The 19,987-nt window shown below is 42.8% G+C and overlaps 1 protein-coding gene across 1 annotated transcript; it reads right to left on the bottom strand.

The window, feature by feature from the left end:
• Nucleotides 1-1,174: 1,174 nt before the first annotated feature.
• Nucleotides 1,175-15,754, bottom strand: LOC123484242. The gene is made up of 5 exons (XM_045214358.1): nt 15,634-15,754; nt 12,978-13,256; nt 12,200-12,520; nt 12,008-12,096; nt 1,175-1,401 (listed from the first exon to the last, which is right to left on the bottom strand). Exons 2-5 carry the CDS (start codon nt 13,072-13,074, stop codon nt 1,261-1,263), a joined length of 648 nt encoding a protein of 215 aa, XP_045070293.1. The 5' UTR covers nt 13,075-13,256; nt 15,634-15,754; the 3' UTR covers nt 1,175-1,260.
• Between the last annotated feature and the right edge of the window lie 4,233 nt (nt 15,755-19,987).

Raw genomic sequence — 19,987 nt, 5'->3', positions numbered from 1 at the left:
TCAATAACGCTTCATAGCTTTCACCCAGATTCAACTGGTCAGTCTATGTCTGGGAAAGAGCAGGTGTTCTTAATGTTTTGTATACTCAGTGTAGAATTAGCACTTGTCAACAATAACTTTAATGTCATTGATATAATACAATACAATATTCATTTACGCTACTTATTGATTGATTGATTTGTACAACACCATCTATTGTATATCAGACCTGCACTAAGTACTATACTTTCTCTTTAACCCACAGATCATAAGAGAATAACACATATCTCTATATACTACTAACATCATAACAATAATCTACATCCTAATCAATATCATAACATTTATAATCAATAACATCATTATCTATATACTACTAACATCATAACAATAATCTACATCCTAATCAATATCATAACATTTATAATCAATAACATCATTATCTATATACTACTAACATCATAACAATAATCTACATCCTAATCAATATCATAACATTTATAATCAATAACATCATGAGGGGTAAACAACACAACAATCAATAAACCAAAATGACTTGAGAAAAAGTTGATCCCTTGATTTAAGTATGAACAGATGATTATAATAATACATGGTCTAATAATGGAAACACTTCAAGATAAAGAATCTAAGAGAAACACTAAATAAGATGAAGACAAAGCTAAAAGCAGCAATAAATTCTGGAACACAAAACAGACTTAATTGAGCTACTCTCTAAAAATAATTAAAACCCCACGTTACCCAAAACCCCACGTTACCCAAAACCCCACGTTACCCAAAACCCCACGTTACCCAAAACCCCACGTTACAAAAACCCCATGTTACCAAAAACCCCATGTTACCAAAAACCCCATGTTACCCAAAACCCCATGTTACCCGTAACCCCATTCCCGTTGTTACCCAATCCCCATGTTACCATAACCCCATGTAACCAAAACCCATGTAACCAAAACCCCATGTAACCAAAACCCCATGTTACCCAAACCCCACGTACCCAAAACCCCATGTTACCCAAAACCCCATGTTACCCAAAACCCCATGTTACCCCAATCCCCATGTTACCATAACCCCACGTAACCAAAACCCTATGTTACCCAAAACCCCATGTTACCCAAAACCCCATGTTACCCAAAACCCCATGTTACCCTAAACCCCATGTTACCCAAACCCCAAGTTACCCAAACCCCATGTTCCCCTGGTAGCAAAAAACGAACTAAAAGGAATAATGGTGGATCAGCATGTAGGGTCAGCATCATTCTACTCCTACTCAGTCCCCTGGGCTGCTCTCTCCTCTCCCGGTCCAGCTTCAGCTCTGGAGCTCAGAGAGACCATCTCCATGGCATTGGCATCAACATAAAGAACCACGCTGCTCACCCTGTTCACTCTCTTCTGCCTCCTGGTGGTCTAGGGAGACACAGCACCAAGAGTCAGACATTTCAAATCAAATCAAATGTATTTGTCCCAGATTTGCAGGGGTTATCGAAGGTGCAGCGAAATGCTTGTATTTCTAGCTCCAACAGGGCAGTAATACCTAGCAACAAAATAAATAATCACATAATCCAGAAAAATACATTACATTAATAAATATCAGAATGAGCAGTGTCAGAGTCTGGAATATAAATATATATCATGTAAATATGTGTTCCTAATGTTTGGTATACTCAGTGTATATATACATATAATGGTGTGTAAAGACAGTATAGACAGTATGTGGATATAAAAAGTTTGTAGAGCAGTAGTTATATAGGATGAGCCATGACTAGAATACAGGATATACAGTGCTTTCGGAAAGTATTAAGACCCCTTGACTTGTTCCACATTTTGTTACGTTACAGCCTTATTCTAAAATGGATTAAATTGTTTTGTTTTTTTTCATCAATCTACACACAATACCCCATAATAACAAAGCAAAAACTGATTTTTAGACATTTAGCAAATTTATTAAAATAAGAAACGGAAATATCACATTTACATAAGTATTCAGACCCTTTACTCAGTACTTTGTTGAAGCACCTTTGGCAGCGATTACAGCCTTGACTCTTCTTGGGTATGAAGCTACAAGCTTGACACACCTGTATTTGGGGAGTTTCTCCCATTCTTCTCTGCAGATCCTCTCAAGCTATGTCAGGTTGGATGTGGAGCATCACTGCATAGCTATTTTCAGGTCTCTCCAGAGATATTAGATCCGGTTCAAGTCCAGGCTCTAGCTGGGCCACTCAAGGACATTCAGAGACTTTCATGAACGATCGCTCTGTACTTTGCTCTGTTCATCATCTTTCCCTCAATCCTCACTAGTCTCCCAGTCCCTGCCACTGAAAAACATCCCCACAGCATGATACTGCCACCACCATGCTTCACCGTAGGGATGGTGCCAGGTTTCCTCCAGACATGACGCTTGGCATTCAGGCCAAAGAGTTCAATCTTGGTTTCATCAGACCAGAGAATCTTGTTTCTCGTGGTCTGAGGTCTTTAGGTGTCTTTTGGCAAACTCCAAACGGGCTGTCATGTGCCTTTTACTGAGGAGTGGCTTCCGTCTGGCCACTCTACCATAAAGGCCTGATTGGTGGAGTGCTGCAGAGTTGGTTGTCCTTCTGGAAGATTCTCCCATCTCTGCAGAGGAACTCTGGAGCTCTGTCAGCGTGACCATCGGGTTCTTAGTCACCTCTGACCAAGGCCCTTCTCCCCCGATTGCTCAGTTTGGCCGGGCGACCAGCTCTAGGAAAAGTCTTGGTGGATCCAAAGTTCTTGCATTTAAGAATGGAGGACACGGTGTTCTTGGGGACCTTCAATGCTGCAGAAATGTTTTGGTACCCTTCCCCAGATCTGTGCCTCGACACAATCATGTCTCGGAGCTCTACGACAATTCCTTCGACCTCATGGCTTGGTTTTTGCGCTGACATTCACTGTCAACTGTGGGACCTTATATAGACAGGTGTGTGCCTTTCCAAATCATGTCCAATCAATTGAATTTACCACAGGTGGACTCCAATAAAGTTGTAGAAACATCTCAAGGATGATCAATGGAAACAGGATGCACCTGAGATCAATTTCGAGTCTCATAGCAAAGGGTCTGAATACTTATGTAAACAAGGTATTTCTTTTTTTCCCCTTTTCAATACATTTGCAAACATTTCTAAAAACCTGTTTTCACTGTCATTATGGGGTATTGTGTGTAGATTGATGAGGAAAAAAATAGGTTTAATCAATTTTAGAATAAGGCTGTAACGTGACAAAATGTGTACAAAATTCAAGGGCTCTGAATACTTCCTGAATGCACTGTACATATACAGTGGGTAAAACAGGATGTACACATTATTAAAGGGACCAATGTTCCATGACTATGTACATATGGAAGCAGTCTCTAAGGTGCAGGGTTGAGTACCGGGTGGTAGCCAGCTAGTAACAGTCACTAAAGTTCAGGGCAGGGTACTGGGCCGGCTAGTGGTGACTGTTTAAGAGTCTGATGGCCTGGAGATAGAAGCTGTCGCAGTCTCTCTGTCCTAGTTTTAATGCACCTACACTGTCTCCTCCTTCTAGATGGTAGTGGGGTGAACAAACCGTGGCTCGGGTGGCTGAGGTCTTTGATGATCTTCCTGGCTTTCCTGTGACACCGGGTGCTGTAGATGTCCTGGAGGGCAGGCAGTGTGCCCCTGGTGATGTGTTGGGCTTATCGTATCTGAAGATTATGTCTTTGTTAAATGTTTTTCATGAAGAAATTGAATGTTGGTGATGTTAGTATATGTTTTAGTGTAACATCATGTACAACAGACAGGAAGTGGGTTGTAGACAGGGGAGACTGGTGATTGGCCAGAAGAGGGAGCTTCATTGTTTATAAATAGGGGTTAAACGAAGAAGAAAGTCAGAGCGGCCATGGCAATCTGAGAAGCCGTTCTCCGGACACCGCGGGTCTGTACTTATGCTGTAACCTCGTGATTTTAATAAAAGCCTCTAATACGATGCAGCATAAACGGACTCTTTGTTGACAGCAATAATGGCCACCATTCACCCGATATGACATAATGGTGCCCAACGTGGGGCTGGGTTTGCGTCTCTTCGTTGTTTCAGTCAACCGCCAGGCTAACTCGCTTTGAAGCATGGCCAAAAAGGGTGAGTTTTTCTTACCGCTTCGGAGTTTGTTAGATTGGATACGACTTGTGTACACTGGAGAGATGTACCATTGCGACCTTGCCTCGGGTGGCGTTGTTGCTGTTGACTAGAGTCTGCTAAAATGTTATTCCATTGGTAACGGTTGGCAATGGGAAATTTAGAGCATTAAAATAGATTCCATTGGTAACGATAGGCAATGGGAAATTTAGAGAAGGCCGATATGCGCATTCTTTAGGGCACCGTGAATCTGGTAAAGACCTCGAAGCGAGGCGATTCTTTAGGAATGGGCCATGAAATCTTTGCAACGCGTTCGGTGGGTAAGGTTGATTCTGGGAATTATAAGCTGGACGGATTATATGCATGTTATGCTCATCTTATAGTTGACGAAGTATATGTGTGGGGTAACCTCTCTATGATTATCCAGAACTTACGGCAGCATAAAGTTAGGCGGAGATATGGATAATGATGGACAATGATTTGGCCACGGTGCAGGTTACTTAGGGCTGGGTAGGCCGCAGTTAGCTAAAGGCTAAGGCTAATGTTAATGCTAAATGGGAGTGTGTTTCATGCTACATTCTACACAGTGTAGCTAATGCTAAATGCTAAATGGGTGTTGTGTCACAGTGTACCTAAGGCTAATGATAATGCTAATGCTAAATGCTAATTGTGTTGCGTGCTACATGCTAACGGATATCCTTAGAGACGCCATTGCGATGGATTAAAGTCTCTTAAATTTGTCTCTGTGTGTTTAAGTCAGGTTATATGTTTTGTGAGCGCTGTTAAATGTTGTTTGACTAGGAGGGGAAAACGGAGGTAAAGCGGGACTGTTATTCTGTCTGTTTGGGGAGGGAGTAGAGAATCTACCTTCCACGGGGAATCGTATCATAGAATGTATCGCGCATGCGTGGGATTTTACTAAACAACACATCTGTTACACTGCAGGGGGAGACAGGGAGACACAGACGTGGGAACAAAGAGGAGAGATTTTAACACGAATCTTGTAGTTTAAAGCGGCTGGGGTTTGAACATTAAACTATTTGTTGAGATGTAGTGAATTTATAAATTAGATATATGGTAACGGATTATAATAAATTGAATTAAATAATTAAATGACGGATTAAAATAAAAATGTTTTTTAGCGATCTATTTAGTTCGGAGGTTAGTCTTAGAGTGAATAATGGGTGAACGAAGGAATATTGAATATGGTTGAAATAACTCAGTGATTGCATTAACTACTAAAATGTGATTCTGTGTCTCTGTTTTTCTGTCATATGAGTGGAGCAATACGATACGACAGGAGAGAGGAGGGGCTAACGTGTGACTGACGTGCGTCACGTGACAAGGTGTGACGAGGCAGAGGATCAGATCAGGCTAGTGCACAAAATCATCCCTTACAAAATATTTGATGACAATTTCACATAGGCTTGGCAAATACTATTTCATGAAAAATTGCATTTTGGAGGCTCTGCATCACTGGGGTTTGATGGGAATTGTGTTGGGAATCGAGGACTGACATTATTTTGTAAATTTAAGATAATTAGGTGCTGATAGAGCTGATAGAGCAAGGGGTTTATGGGAATTGTAGTATTGAAGGGTTAGAGGCTTTGTTTTTGGGGGATTGCTTTGAAGTTGACTAACTACATTTACTTGCATTTGATGGGTTGTGGTAAGATAGCCAACACTAATTGATAAATTGGTGACATAGGAATAAAAATTGGTTTTAATTATTCATGATTTTTAATTGATTTATTTGGAGTTTATTTGGATTTATTTGTAGTTGTTAGGTTTATATTAATAATTACAGGAGGGAAGCCATAGGCTATACAGTCTAAAATAAGCTAATTCATAATAAAGGAATATAAAAGGGTTGTTACAATGGGGAGAAAGGACAGCAAGGCTAGATGAAGGTGATTACACCGATTGATATAGGGAAAAATAGTAATCCTTTAACTAAAGTAGTGTTAGAAAGTAGTGTTAGAAAAACTAATGGCAGAAGTTAGTACACCTTTCTCACATACGGATTCAGCAAAAAGTACAGCTTAGGGATGTTTATCCTCAGCTTTCAGTGATCATCCAGCAGGGTGATTGTTGCATCAGAGATGAAGATGAATAATAGATAGAGGACAAGCAGAAACGACGATGAAGATGAATCAAAACTCCAGAAGGAAGAAAATGTGATGTATGGAAGAGAAGAGTGAGGTTAAAGAGGATGATGAAGATGAGTGATGATGAAGAGGTCATGGGTGGATATGACTCTGTGATCAGAAGGAAGTTGGCAAGAGAGGAAAGAAGAAGGATACACGAGATTTGATCTCTGATGGAAGTTGAAGATGAAGAAAGCGATGAAGATTTGGAGATTAAAGGTGCTTTATGTTCAAGAGGATGTTATCCTACAATGACTAGCAAAGAAGAAATAGAAGGAGATATAGACCGATGTTTATCATGCCTGGATAAAGCAAATAGTTTAGAAGAAGTAACACAGCTGAAGATACAGAAGAGGAGAAACTGCTGAGAAAAGAATCCCAAGAATTGGAGAAGAAGAAAGAACAGGACGAAGGAGCTCTGAGAAAACTCAATCATACAACGGGTGGAGAAGAGAAGCTTTGGTTATGAAGAATCAGAGTGAACCAAATCAACAATCACTGTTACAGCTTCAACTGAACAATATCAAATGCAATTGTACCAGCCAAGGGGGGTATCAGATGTTCCATATCCACAGCCAGTTTCTGGACAGACACAGAATTGGAGAGGAAGAGGACGAGAAGAAATAGGAGGAGGAAGATTTCAGCTACACTTCCAGCAACTTTCAGAAGACTGTTATAATTGTGGACAGATTGGGTACTTTACCTGTTAATGCAACCAGTCAGGAGGAAAAACAGAGAACATTTTTAAGGAAGATACAGGGGCAATTCAAGATCACCTGTTCTCCAGGTGAACCCTAAAGAATTCTAGAGTGCTTAGAAGATCCGGAAGGGGGGTGTTAGCTGATAGCACCGATTAGAGAAGAAGAGAAAATAGCTAACAATTGAAGTAAAACCAGAGGACCATTAGAAGTGGAAAAACTTATCTGTGTTCAGCCTAAAGAGGTTAAACATATCACTATGTAAAATTAACTAATTAGGATAGGGATTTGAGGTAGTAAAACAGTTAATTACTCTTAAGATACTAATATTAGAAGATACTGTTATTGCAGTATTGGAAAGAGATGCATTGTTTATTCTGGGTTTACATTCTTACACTAAGAGATTTCAGGCTAGGCTAAAAGGTGTTTAGTCGTTTGCCAAGTATGTGTGAAATGAGTCAGAAGCAGGTGGGGAACTGTCCCAATCACATATTCTAAAAATTTGGTGGTAAAGGGATTTTGTGAATAAATCAGTGGAAAATGTTTTTAAATGTTATGAGAGAAAAGATTAGATTAAAATAAGTTAGGAGTAGATTAGGGTTGAAGGAACTCTGAGACAGTAAGCTAAGTCTCAAAGTTAGTAGTAAGAGAGAGAACAATGGTGAATGACACTGTAGAGTAGGAAGATCAAGGTAATTATAGGGGTATTTTGTGTAATCAAAAGTTTGAAAGTCAGGGATTAGAGAATGTACTGAGATTTGGGGAAAAAGTGACACTAGTAGTGGTGATAGATGGAAGTACAAGCGAAGACAACCAATACAGCACCAATTTTAGGGAAAAAATACTTATTAGGGTTAGGATGGGGACGTTCCTCCCATATGGAGAGATAATTATGGAGAATAAGTATTGTTATCAGGACCAGGAGTAGAAGGAGGTATAGTTTGGAAGAGGGTTAGGAGTGACTGTTCACTTATGTTGCGTAATGTTACAGAGAAAGGTCAGGGAGAATATATGTATACTTATCTAGTGCAAGCATTAGAAGTTGTTCAGGTTAAGAATTATTGGTTAAAAGGCTATGTAATTCGTAAAGTGATGCCTATAATGGAAGATTTGAAATCTGTTGAAGCTTCCGCAGTCACCGAAGGAGTTCAGGAGGAGTAGATTACAGTAGTCACTCCAACAGTGAATAATACACATAGGATATCGGTAGCTTTGTCACTAGAAGTAATTAGGGTTGATACAGCAATTAAGTCAACTACTTTAATGGTAACTCTGGAAGGGATTAATGATACGATGGCAATAGCAGATATAGGAAGTATGACACCGACAACAACTTTTCTGAAATTAAAGGGGGTAGCAAGACGAATAGGATTAAAATAGGAGAACAGATAGTAGTAGAGATAATATAGATTCATCATGGAGGACAGGATGAGGTCTTTGATTTTAATGACAGACAAGGAGAGGTATCTGATCAGTACCGCTCGTTAGGGAAGAGAGAAACTAAAGGGAGTGGTTTGATTCTTCTGTTGTGAAAATTAAAGATAGATGGCCAGGTAGGAATCTTTGGTTCCAGCGGTTAACTCATTCTGTAAGATCAGGAAGGAATCTTGAGGGTCCATGTCTGGTTAGAATTCCAGTCAAACATGTTAGAGACGGTCGTTCGACCTCTATCAAGTATGTGTCAATCTTATGCGTTGTCATGACTGTTGTATCAGCAGCAACAGTCAGTAACAGATAAAATAATGTCGTTGTCAAAACATTTGTTTAAGCCTAGGGTTAGGTGTAATTGGGTTAAGTGAATTAACTTGGGTGCATTTGTTAGATGGAAAGTAAAATCAGGTAACAAGCAAACCCTGAAGCATTTGAGGTGTAACCATGGAGGGCTAAAAGTTGTTTTTGTTCTAATAAAACATATGAGGTAAGGGGTATGTTTATGGGAATATCAGATTGTGATGATTATATGATGACTTTGGATAAGCATGAACATAAGGTTAGAGATGACAAATATAATGTAATTTTTATGGACCAGTTAGTAAGAACAGCAGGACTTTGATGGTTAAAGGATTAGTTTTGCCTGACAATGTGACTATGGGGAATTTTAGAGATATTTGGAGGGTTTGTGGTGATAAAGCATATATATTCTTACATTATGGATGGATAGGAGGTTGTTACATGTCAACGTTGAAGCTTCCATATGAGGTTTCTACCATTATTAGAGGGATAGCACCGGACACAGCTAAATCTAGGGTTAAAAGGTGACAGCGCGACATGTCATAGTCTTCAAGCCTATCATTGAAGGATTGGGAGATCTGAGAAGATTTGGTTGCAAAATCAGTTAGGCCCAGTAGGGGCAGTGATGGGTCAGATTTTAGTTTCAGCTTTGATAACACTGTGTGATGTTTGTAATTTGTTACTGACCTTTGAGAAAGCTATGATATTAAAGATAGGTTGGAGAGTGATTCCTGGAGACAACACTCAGATGCCGGTGTTGACTGTTCCTGATCTGGATAAAGATGGACAAGTGGAACTGATGGATAAATATCATTTTGATTATTTGATGATTTTTCAAAAAAAATTCAATATTGGGGTGATGTTGGTATGATTTATGAATCAAAGGGGGGAATGGGTTTATGTGATTCATGCATCATTTATATATCATTTTTATATTCTTAGTGGATATTGATGTTTAATTTGAAAGGGTTGTTTTGCAAAAGATACTGTTTGGTCGTTTCTTTTCTTTTCTTCCAGAAGCATTTGGGGGAACATGTGACTCAAACAAGGACAATATGAAGGGACAATATGAAACGACAATGACTGGAGGAGATGAAACAAGGAGGGTGTGGCTGATTCCATCATCAACAATCCATTGGAAGAGGAGACTACAGGGAGATTAAGTGTAGTGGACTACATTCCAGTGTTTGCAATGAAATATAGACATGTGTAATACATAATTGTGTCATATTCTTAGGTATTCATTTTAGTAGAATGATGTTTGATGTTGTTGAATACATGTGAGGATCTTAGATGTTTTTGTTTATTTCGGTGATGTTTAGGGACAGGGAATTTAGGCAGGGAGAGTTCCACTTTAGGGTCCAATGGGTTGACCAGCCTTAGAGTGGATGTTTTTGGATAGGATTTTGTTTGCAGGGGCTTACATGTGTATTTAATTGCATCATAGTTTAAATACATTTACATGGTTTATGAGGTTATCTGGAGTACCGAAGGTGGTTGCCTGGGGCAGAGGGACCGTGAGAGAATTTTACTGTCTTGATTGATGGATGGAAGGTTGCCGGACAGTTTTTCGCTCTTACACTCCATAGAGATTTCTTCATATTTCATAGTAATGTATTCACACTTCATAAAGATAGTAATGTATTCACACTTCATAAACAGTTATTCATATTTCATAGAAAGGTATTTACACTCTAGAGGAGAATGTGTTTGGTTTAATGTTAAAGATACTCAATAAGATAAATTGTTACTAGTCATATTCCTATTCTGTTTGTTTTCGAGACTGTTCATCTCGAAGGGGGGAATATCGTATCTGAAGATGATGTCTTTGTTAAATGTTTTTCATGAAGAAATGGAATGTTGGTGATGTTAGTATATGTTTTAGTGTAACATCATGTACAACAGACATGAAGTGGATTGTAGACAGGGGAGACTGGTGATTGGCCAGAAGAGGGAGCTTCATTGTTTATAAATAGGGGTTAAACGAAGAAGAAAGTCAGAGCGGCCATGGCAATCTGAGAAGCCGTTCTCCGGACACCGCGGGTCTGTACTTATGCTGTAACCTCGTGATTTTAATAAAAGCCTCTAATACGATGCAGCATAAACGGACTCTTTGTTGACAGCAATAATGGCCACCATTCACCCGATACGACAGGCTGATCGCACCACCCTCTGGAGAGCCCTGAGGATGCATTCTGTGCAGTTGCATACCAGGCGGTGATACAGCTCGACAAGATGCTCTCAGTGGTGCATCTGTAGAAGTTCATGAGGATCTTAGGGGCCAAACCGAATTTCTTCAGCCTCCTGAGGTTGAAGAGGTGCTGTTGCGCCTTCTTCACCACACTGTCTGTGTGAAGGGACCATTTCAGGTTGTCAGTGATGTGCACGCCGAGGAACTTGAAGCTTTTCACCCTCTCCGCTGTGGCCCCGTTGATGTGGATGGGGGCGTGCTCCCTCTGCTGTCTCCTGAAGTCCATGATCAACTCCTTCATTTTGTTGACGTTGAGCGAGAGGTTATTTTCCTGGCACCACTCCGCCAGGGCTCTCACCTCCTCCCTGTAGGCCGTCTCGTTGTTGTTGTTAATCAGGCCTACCACTGTTGTGTCATCAGCAAACTTGATGATTGAGTTGGAGACGTGCGTGGCCACACAGTCATGGGTAAACAGGGAGTACAGGAAGGGGCTGAGCACGCACCCCTATGGGCCCCCTGTGTTGAGGATCAGGGTGGCAGAGGTGTTGCTGCCTACCTTCACCACACGCGTCGGTGGCACTGTGTTATCCTCAATGCGGGAGAAGAAGGTGTTTATCTTGTCCGGGAGCGAGGCGTCGGTGTCCCATACGTGGCTAGCTTTCCCTTTATAATCTGGGATTGTCTGGAGTCCCTGCCACATACGTCTCGTGTATGAGCCCTTGAATTGCTCATACTTTGTCCCTGTACTGTCGTTGTGCCTGTTTGATACACATCCATGTTCACAGTCACCTTGCCACTGGTGTCTCTCTCTCTCTGTCTCTCTCTCTGTCTCTCTCTCTCCCTCTCTGTCCGTGTCTCTCCCCCTCTCGTTCTCCCCCTCTCGTTCTCTCCCTCTCGTTCTCTCCCCCTCTCGTTCTCTCCCCCTCTCGTTCTCTCCCCCTCTCGTTCTCTCCCCCTCTCGTTCTCTCATAATCAGAACAGTACTGAAGAACAAACCCAAGATAGTGCAACACAAGTCAAAGATACACATCTGGTTAATCACACACCTTAAACACAGATATAGACCAATGTAGAATCTGAACCCTGCTCATAGACACAAACATTTAAATGACTTGTAACGTCTGAGTAACTGTCTTTACCTTGTAGTACAGGTAGATGGTGGTGATGGCTGTCAGTAGGATCAGCAGCACTACAACGTGTCTGATGATGAAGGCTGGTAGAGGAGAGGCTGAAAACAGAAACACCTTTGATGAGGGGACTGGTCATCATCACATAGATCTGTGGGAAATCTGTCAATGACAAAGTTAGAAGTCTGGTTCATGTTCAGTTACCTGTGACGGTGAGGTTGAGGAGCTCACTCTCAGAGAAGAAGTTATGAGAGAAAACATAATTGTCATAAACACAGCTGTAGTTCCCTTGGTGGGAGTCATCTGCAGCAGGGAAGAGGAAGGCAGCAGAGTGATTGACAGCTGGCTGGGTCTGGGTTCTGTTGGAGCCGGTGAACGTGAGGAGGAAGGAGCCTCCTGGGTACTGTGGCTGAGTGGAGCAGGTGATGGTGAAGCTGTAGCCCCTAAACACTTCGGGCCCCTGGTGGCCCCTGGAGACCCCTCCCATTGAGTCAGTCAGGAAGATATCAGGCTGGACCAGGAGATCTGTAACAAGAAAAGAGAACAAGAAAAACCTCTTCTAATAGTTTCCTATAGATATGACAATAACATCAGCATGTAACAGTGCTAGCCACCCTCCCTCACATGGCAACATGAGTAGTGGGCCTACAGTCACTGAGACAACATATGTTGATATCAGGCTGAAGCAGGACATCTGGAACAAGAGGAGAGAAAAAGAAAACGTAGCTCCTCAACTACTTTCCTCATTTAGATATGACAATAACATGACATGTGACAGTGGCAGTGAGTAGAGACGTTCACTGAGATAACACTCAAATACAAAAGCATTCTGGGATATTTAAGTTGTATTTTATTCCTACTTGACTGAGTGATCTGTTTTGCAAAGCAGACTTACAAGCTAAACAGTCATTGTGAGAGGTGCAGAGGAAGTTGTATGAATGAAGGAAATCAGTTGAATATATTTATAATATCTTGTTATTACCTGAGCAGATCACTGTGAGTCCAGGAAGGAGATTATTTGTTCTCCTACACTCCCTCAGTGAAGGATCAGACCCATAACAGATAACATTAAACCCCATAGTGGTGTTTCCAGCTAGTACTGAAACAGTGGAGCCACAACCCAGCTGTCTACACACTACTGCAGCTACAGCCTCCTTGTTCCTGTCATCAGTTCCCACAGTCCTCCACTCTCCCTGGTCGTACCGCTCCAGTCCACCAGCACAGCGACTGCCTCCTCCCACCAGCCTCACATCATCAGGCTCTGAGAAAAGAATAATAATAATAATATGCCATTTAGCAAACGCTTTTATCCAAAGCGACTTACAGTCATGCGTGCATACATTTTTGTGTATTGGTGGTCCCGGGGATCGAACCCACTACCTTGGCATTACAAGCACCGTGCTCTACCAGCTGAGCTACAGAGGACCACAGAGAGAAGAGAGAGAGACAGTAATCTTACTATTTTCACACTAAAACACATCTACAGTGGGCTCCAAAATTACTGGCACCCCTGACTGCACCAACAATACATAAAAAAATATAAACAATACTGTACTTTATTAATGTTTCAATGGAACCAACCAAAATCATACAATTATTTAATACAAAATAAAAGTCACCTAAATCAAGGTTTCATAATTATTGGCACTCCTCATTTAGTACTTAGTGCAACCACCTCAGGCAAGGATAACAGCATGGAGTCTTTTCCTGTAATGTTTGACAAGGTTAAGGAACACATTTGGAGGGATTTTGGACCATTCCTCTATGCAGATCCTTTCAAGATCCTTCACATTCTTGGGTTTGCGCTTATCAACTGCCATCTTCAAATCAGCCCACAGATTTTCGATTGGATTGAGGTCTGACTGAGATGGCCATGGCAGAAGATATATATTTTTTGTCACAGAACCATTTCTGTGTGGATCTTGAGGTATGTTTTGGGTCATTGTCTTGTTGGAATGTCCACTTTCGGCCAAATCCCAGCCTTCTTTGTCAGCCGAAATGGCCTGATACTTGGTGGAATTCATTATGCCATCCAGTGCCCCTGGACCTCTGGAATTAAAACAGCCCCAAATCATCACTGACCCACCACCATATTTCACAGTGGGTATGAGGTGCCTCTCCTTGTATGCATCTCTGTTTCGACGTCAAACATGTCGATGCTGTATCTGACCAAAACGTTCAATTTTGGTCTCATCTGACCAGAGCACCTTCTTCCAGTCATAATGTAAATGACATTTGGCAAACTCAAAGCGCTTGCGTCTGTGTCTTGGGGTCAGAAAGGTCTTTCTTCTGGCAAACCTTCCAAAGAGCCTGTGGTTGTGGAGGTGGCGTCTGATGGTGCTTTTTGAAACCTGGTGACCCCAAGACGCCACCAAGGCCTGCAATTCGTTCACAGTTATTCTTGGGGATTTTGTTGCTTCTCTCACCATCCTCCTCCCTATCCTGGGGGGCAAAATGCATTTGCGTCCTCTACCGTGAGGTTTTCAACTGTTCCATATCTTTTTTATTTTTTAATAATTGCCCTGACAGTGCTCAGTGGTATATTCAATCGTTTGTGGATCTTCTTGTAGCCATTACCAGATTTATGAAGGTCTACGACCATCTGTCTCTTTTGAACTGCCAGTTATTTTGTTTTCTTCATGGTGTTGGATGACAAAGGGATATTGTATGCGTGTTACCTCATTTTTATATCCTAGTGAAACAGGAAGTGATGTAATGGCTCAATATAGTTCCTTAAGACTTAGATACACTTAAATAAGTGGAATTTATTTCCTGGTTGATAGAATAATTATTAATGACTAATTTTACACCCTGAAACTGTGTGAAATGTGTTAGAATGTGTGAGTGTAGGACCAGTAAAGACTATGACATTGAGCTACTATTTAGCAATGTGATTAAGAGTTAGACCAGACAACAAAGGACAAGGAGAACTGGCTACAGACAACTGGGAAACCAAGATAAAGAGGCCTCCCAATGAAGGGAGGAGAGAAACGGTTAGGCTTTTTAAGGAGTATGAGGACGGCGATAACTAAGGAATGCAGCCTATGATAAGAACATGTGTGTGTGACCTGATGGTTAGGAGAGCAGAGGAAAACAGCCCGCCTAAAAGGGGTGGGATTTTTGTATGATGTGTGAGTATAAAAGATGGACTCTGAAATTGTGATGAACAGAATTCTCAATGAATAAAGGCCTGACTATGCAGACCGGGACTCTGTCCGTTTCTTGATCCAAAAGCATTACAACCTTTTGGGATACGCACAGAGACACTGAAATAGTTGAGTTCAACCATTGAGATTTAAATATTCACTTAACACTGGTTTAATTTTGGTAGATGTTATTTACAATAGTCTTTAAGGGTGCAATTAATTGTGAAACCTTGATTTGGAGGACATTGATTTTTTATTTAATCAATAAATGATTTTGGTGGGTTCCATTGGAACATTAATATAGTACAGTATTTCTCACATGTTGGTATTTTCAGTTTCTCTCTATAATGATATTGTTTATATTTCTGTAAGTATTGTTTGTGCATTGCCAGACAGGGGTGCCAGTAATTTTGGAGCCCACTATATATTGCCTCTCATATTCTTCACTCCAGGCGAGAAACAATGTTGATTGAGTGACAAACTGTTTCTTACCTGAGCAGGTGAGTCCAACAGCATTACCAGGTAGGCAGGTGTTGTTTTTTCTGTCTGAGGTGTCACAGTCCAGGAGAAGGGACTCATTGCCTTTACACTGGAACTCTTTATCCCAGGTCTGACCCTCATCTTCTCCATAGAGCCCCCCCTGTAGAGCTGCAGGAGCCCCACAGCCAAGCTCCCCACAGACTACCTCTGCATCCTGCTGGTCAAAGTCAGCTTCACACACTGAGGCCCAGGACTGATTGGACTTCACCTCCAGTCTCCCAGAGCAGAGACCAGCTCCATCCACAAGCTGCACAGACTCTGGAGAAAAAGAGTTGGTTGAACATTCAATCCGTTTTGTTGATGACACTGTCAAGGACTAAACACAAATATGTTGGATAAAAGATTGTAGGTTGCTATGTTTGATACTGTAAGAGGTAGAAATGGGTTCTTAGTCACTCAGGACAGGGTTGGGAATAATGCAGGCAGGAGACAGGAATAAGTTCACTTCACTTTATAGAAAATAAACAGCTGGACATCCATCAGGCAGCTTCACTTCAGTAACATCTGAACTACAATGATCTGCCCATGCACATCTCCCATAAATGAATATGACAAACACAAATATAATGTTTAAATACATCTAACATCTCTCCCTCTTTAAATGAAAAAAACATAAAACATGATATATGCTAATCTTGTATAATGTACATATTAAATCTCTCAATATTACCAGTCTCTTACCTGAACAGATCACATGATGATAATATCCACTATAACAGACAGTAGGTCCTGCTCTACTGATGTCACACTCTCTAATAGTAGACTCATTTCCACTGCATGTACTACCCCTTAGTATGACTCCTCCTCCTCTTCCCTCTTCAACCAGAGGTCCTCTAGATACAGCTACAACATTCCCACAGCCCAGCTCTCTACACACAACCTTAGCGTCTATCATGCTCCACCACCCAGGACATAGACCTAACCACTCTCCTTCATAAAAGACTTCCAGTGTCCCAGAACAGGAACTGGTCCCATTCACCAGTCTGACTGAGAGTTCAGCTGTAAACAGCAGAGAGGAAAACACAGTGGTGAGGACAGATTATGACAGGGCTTCTGTTATTCTAACAGCAGTAATGCTTTGTGGTTGACAAGTATTAGTAGTGCCATAAAACAGTACTTGTTATTGGGTTTTAGAATGGTGTGTATGGACACATGACTTTCTCCATGTGGGATAATAAAGTTGACTAATATTGAACTGCTATAATCATTGTAGATTTATACTCTACCTACCTGGTGGACTGATGCTTTGAGCCTGGTTATCTGAGGAGAGAGAGAGAGAGAGAGAGAGAGAGAGAGAGAGAGAGAGAGAGAGAGAGAGAGAGAGAGAGAGAGAGAGAGAGAGAGAGAGAGAGAGAGAGAGAGAGAGAGAGAGAGAGAGAGAGAGAGAAAGAAAGAAACAAAGGAGAAAGAGAGGAGTCAGAGGATGAGAGAGAGAGAGAAAGAGGCAGAGGTTAAATGAACATCAACATGACCTTTCATGATGTGCTGGGGAAGATAGGCTAATTGTTGGTATGATGCAACAACACCCATGTGTACATACACTATAGATGGAAATGTGTAACACTCTTTCCAGATGAGTTTATATCCAATTTATTACATTTTTTTTGTCTGTTGTTTCAGAGGTCAGGGTCAAGCTGAGTGGAAGAGTAGAAAAGGTTACTGGTTATGATGACATCACTGGTGAGAATTCAGTGATGAAAAGATATTCAGCTGACTGCATGTTAATCTGTCAGCCCTATCTCTTTTGAAATCTCCCTCTCTCTCCTCTCCCTTCTCTCTCCCTCTCTATCTCCCTCCCCTCCTCTGCCCCCTCCATCCTCTCTCCACCACTCTCTCCTCTGCCCTCCCCACCCCCTCCGCTCTGTCCTCTCTCTCTCTTCCTGACATATAGCATCAGGCCTGTTGAGCTTGACTCAGGTCACAGACCTCTAGCATCTACACCACCCATTATCCTACACTAACATAAGACCAATGTAATATATCATATATACTCTCATTCGTTTACACAGAGACAGATATAATCAATTGTTGACACACTGAATATACAACAGTCAGATGCATGACACCATCACAACTTAACTGACATTAGTGCCTGGCCCCAGATGGACAGTTATGCTATAGTAAAGTACATTTACAGGTGATCACATTATTGTTCTGCTTTGAGACAGATTTTTATTGTCTGCTTCCAGTTGTATGTTATTTTACTAGCCCTGTAAATGATCATATATCTTACAATATCAAATCATATCTCAGTAATTGTCACAAGTGTATATCAGTATAACAGCATCCTACCTGTGCTCCAGAACAGGATCATCAATATCACTGCAGGTATCATATCTGTCTCTAACTGGGGCTCCACTGAGCTATACAAGTCTGCTGTCATGAAGAGTGGACTGAAGAGTGGAAAATACTGCTAGGCTATATGTCATTAGTTCATTAGGTCTTTGATGTGAGATAAACGTCTTAGCAACTTATCTTGGATCACTATTTGAACCCAGCTAACTACATCAAACTGATCTGTTTTGAAAAATCCCACAGGAAACTGATGAGGTCTCATGTTAGAGCAGGAGAAGGGGGGATGTGGTGTAGAAGCTAGAGGTCTGTTACCCAAATCAACTCAACAGGCCTGATGCTATATGTCAGGGTCAGGCTGGGCTGGGCCAAGAGTGGAAAAGGTTACTGGTTATGATGACATCACTGGTGAGAAGTCAGTGTTAATACTATATTCTCTCTCCCATCTCTCCCTCTCCTCCCTCTCTCCTCCCCTTTCCACCCCCCTCTCAACGCCACATTACTCTCTTCCTCCTCCCTCCCTCCCTCCCTCCCTCTCTCTCTCTCTCTCCCTCCCCTCCTCAAATATATATTATATCATGTAAGGGGAGGGAAAAGAAGAGGGGAAGAGGGGGGATAGGAGGAGAGGAGAGTGGGGAGAGGAGGAGAGAGGGAGAGGAGGAGAAGGGGAGAGGAGGAGAGGAGGAGAGGAGAGGAGAGGGGGGAGAAGGGGAGAGAGGGAGAAGAGGAGAGGGTGGAGAGGGGGATAGAGGGAGAATAGGAGAGGGGAGAGGAGGAGAGGGGGAGAAGAGGAGAGGGGGAAAGGGGGAGAGAGGAAGAGGAGAGGGGGAGAGAGGAAGATGAGGAGAGGGGGAGAGGAAGAACGAGGGAGAGGAGGAGAAGAGGAGAGAGGTAGAGGAGGAGAGGGGGGAGAGGAGCAGAGAGGGAGAAGAGGAGAGGGGGAGAGGGGGAGAGGAGGAGAGGGGGGAGAGGGGGAGAGAGGGAGAAGAGGAGACGGGGAGAGGGGGAGAGGGAAGAAGAGGAGAGGGGGAGAGGGGGAGAGAGGGAGAGGGGGAAAAGAGAAGAGGGAGAGAGGGGGAGAGAGGGAGAGGAGGGGAGGGGGGAGAGGAGGAGAGAGGCAGAGGAGGAGAGGGGGGAGAGGGTGGAGAGGGGGAGAAGAGAGGAGAGGGGGAAGAGGGAGAAGAGGAGAGGGGGAGAGGGGGAAAGGGGAGAAGAAAAGAGAGGGGGGAGAGATGGCGAGAGGGAGAGGAGGAGAAGGCGAGAGGAGCAGAGAGTGAGAAGAGGAGAGGAGGAGAGGAGAGGAGGGGGGGAGAGGAGGAGAGAGGGAAAAGAGGAGGGGGTGGAGAGGGGGAGTGAGTGAAGAGGAGAGGGGGGAAAGGGGGAGAGGGGGAGAGAGGGAGAAGAGGAGAGGGTGGAGATGGAGAGAGAGTGAGAAGAGGAGAGGGGAGAGGGGGGAGAGGGGGAGAGGGGGAGAACAGGAGAGGTGGAGAAAAGGAGATGGGGAGAGGAGGAGAGAGGGAGAGGAGGAGAGGGGGGAGAGGATGAGATAGGGAGAGGTGAGGAGAGTGGGAGAGGGGGAGAGAGGGAGAAGAGGAGAGGGTGGAGAGAGTTAGAGAGGGAGAAGAGGAGAGGGGAGAGGGGAGAAGGGGAAAAGAGGAGAGGGAAGAGGGGAAGAGAGAGGGAAAAAGAGTAGAGGGGGATAGAAGGAGAGAGGGAGAGGTGAGGGGGAAAGGGGGAGAGAGGGAGAGGAGGAGAGGGGGAGAGGAGGAAAGAGAGAGATGAGAGAGGGGGGAGAGGGGAGAGGAGAGGAGAGGTGGGAGTAGTTGAGAGGGGAGAAGAGGAGAGGGGGAGAGGTTGAGAGGTGGAGAGAGGGAAAAGAGGAGAGGGGGAGAGGGGGAGAAGAAAAGAGAGGGGGAGAGAGGGAGAAGAGGAGAGGGGGAGAAGAAAAGACAGGTGGAGAAGGGGAGAGAGGGAGAAGAGGAGAGGGGGAGAGGGGGAAAAGAGAAGAGGGAGA

This window comes from Coregonus clupeaformis, unplaced genomic scaffold (assembly GCF_020615455.1).
Source record: "Coregonus clupeaformis isolate EN_2021a unplaced genomic scaffold, ASM2061545v1 scaf0243, whole genome shotgun sequence".
Taxonomy (NCBI): domain Eukaryota; kingdom Metazoa; phylum Chordata; class Actinopteri; order Salmoniformes; family Salmonidae; genus Coregonus; species Coregonus clupeaformis.
Note: the sequence above shows the minus strand (reverse complement) of the source record. Positions and strands in the feature narration are given on the sequence as shown.

Coding starts and splice junctions, on each gene's coding strand:
- LOC123484242 (XM_045214358.1), bottom strand. CDS start 13,074: ATGGGGTTTAATGTTATCTGTTATGGGTCTGATCCTTCACTGAGGGAG. Junction 12,097..12,199: donor CCTCAACCTCACCGTCACAG/GTAACTGAACAT, acceptor TTCTGTTTTCAG/CCTCTCCTCTACCAGCCTTC. Junction 1,402..12,007: donor CCATCTACCTGTACTACAAG/GTAAAGACAGTT, acceptor GTGTCTCCCTAG/ACCACCAGGAGGCAGAAGAG.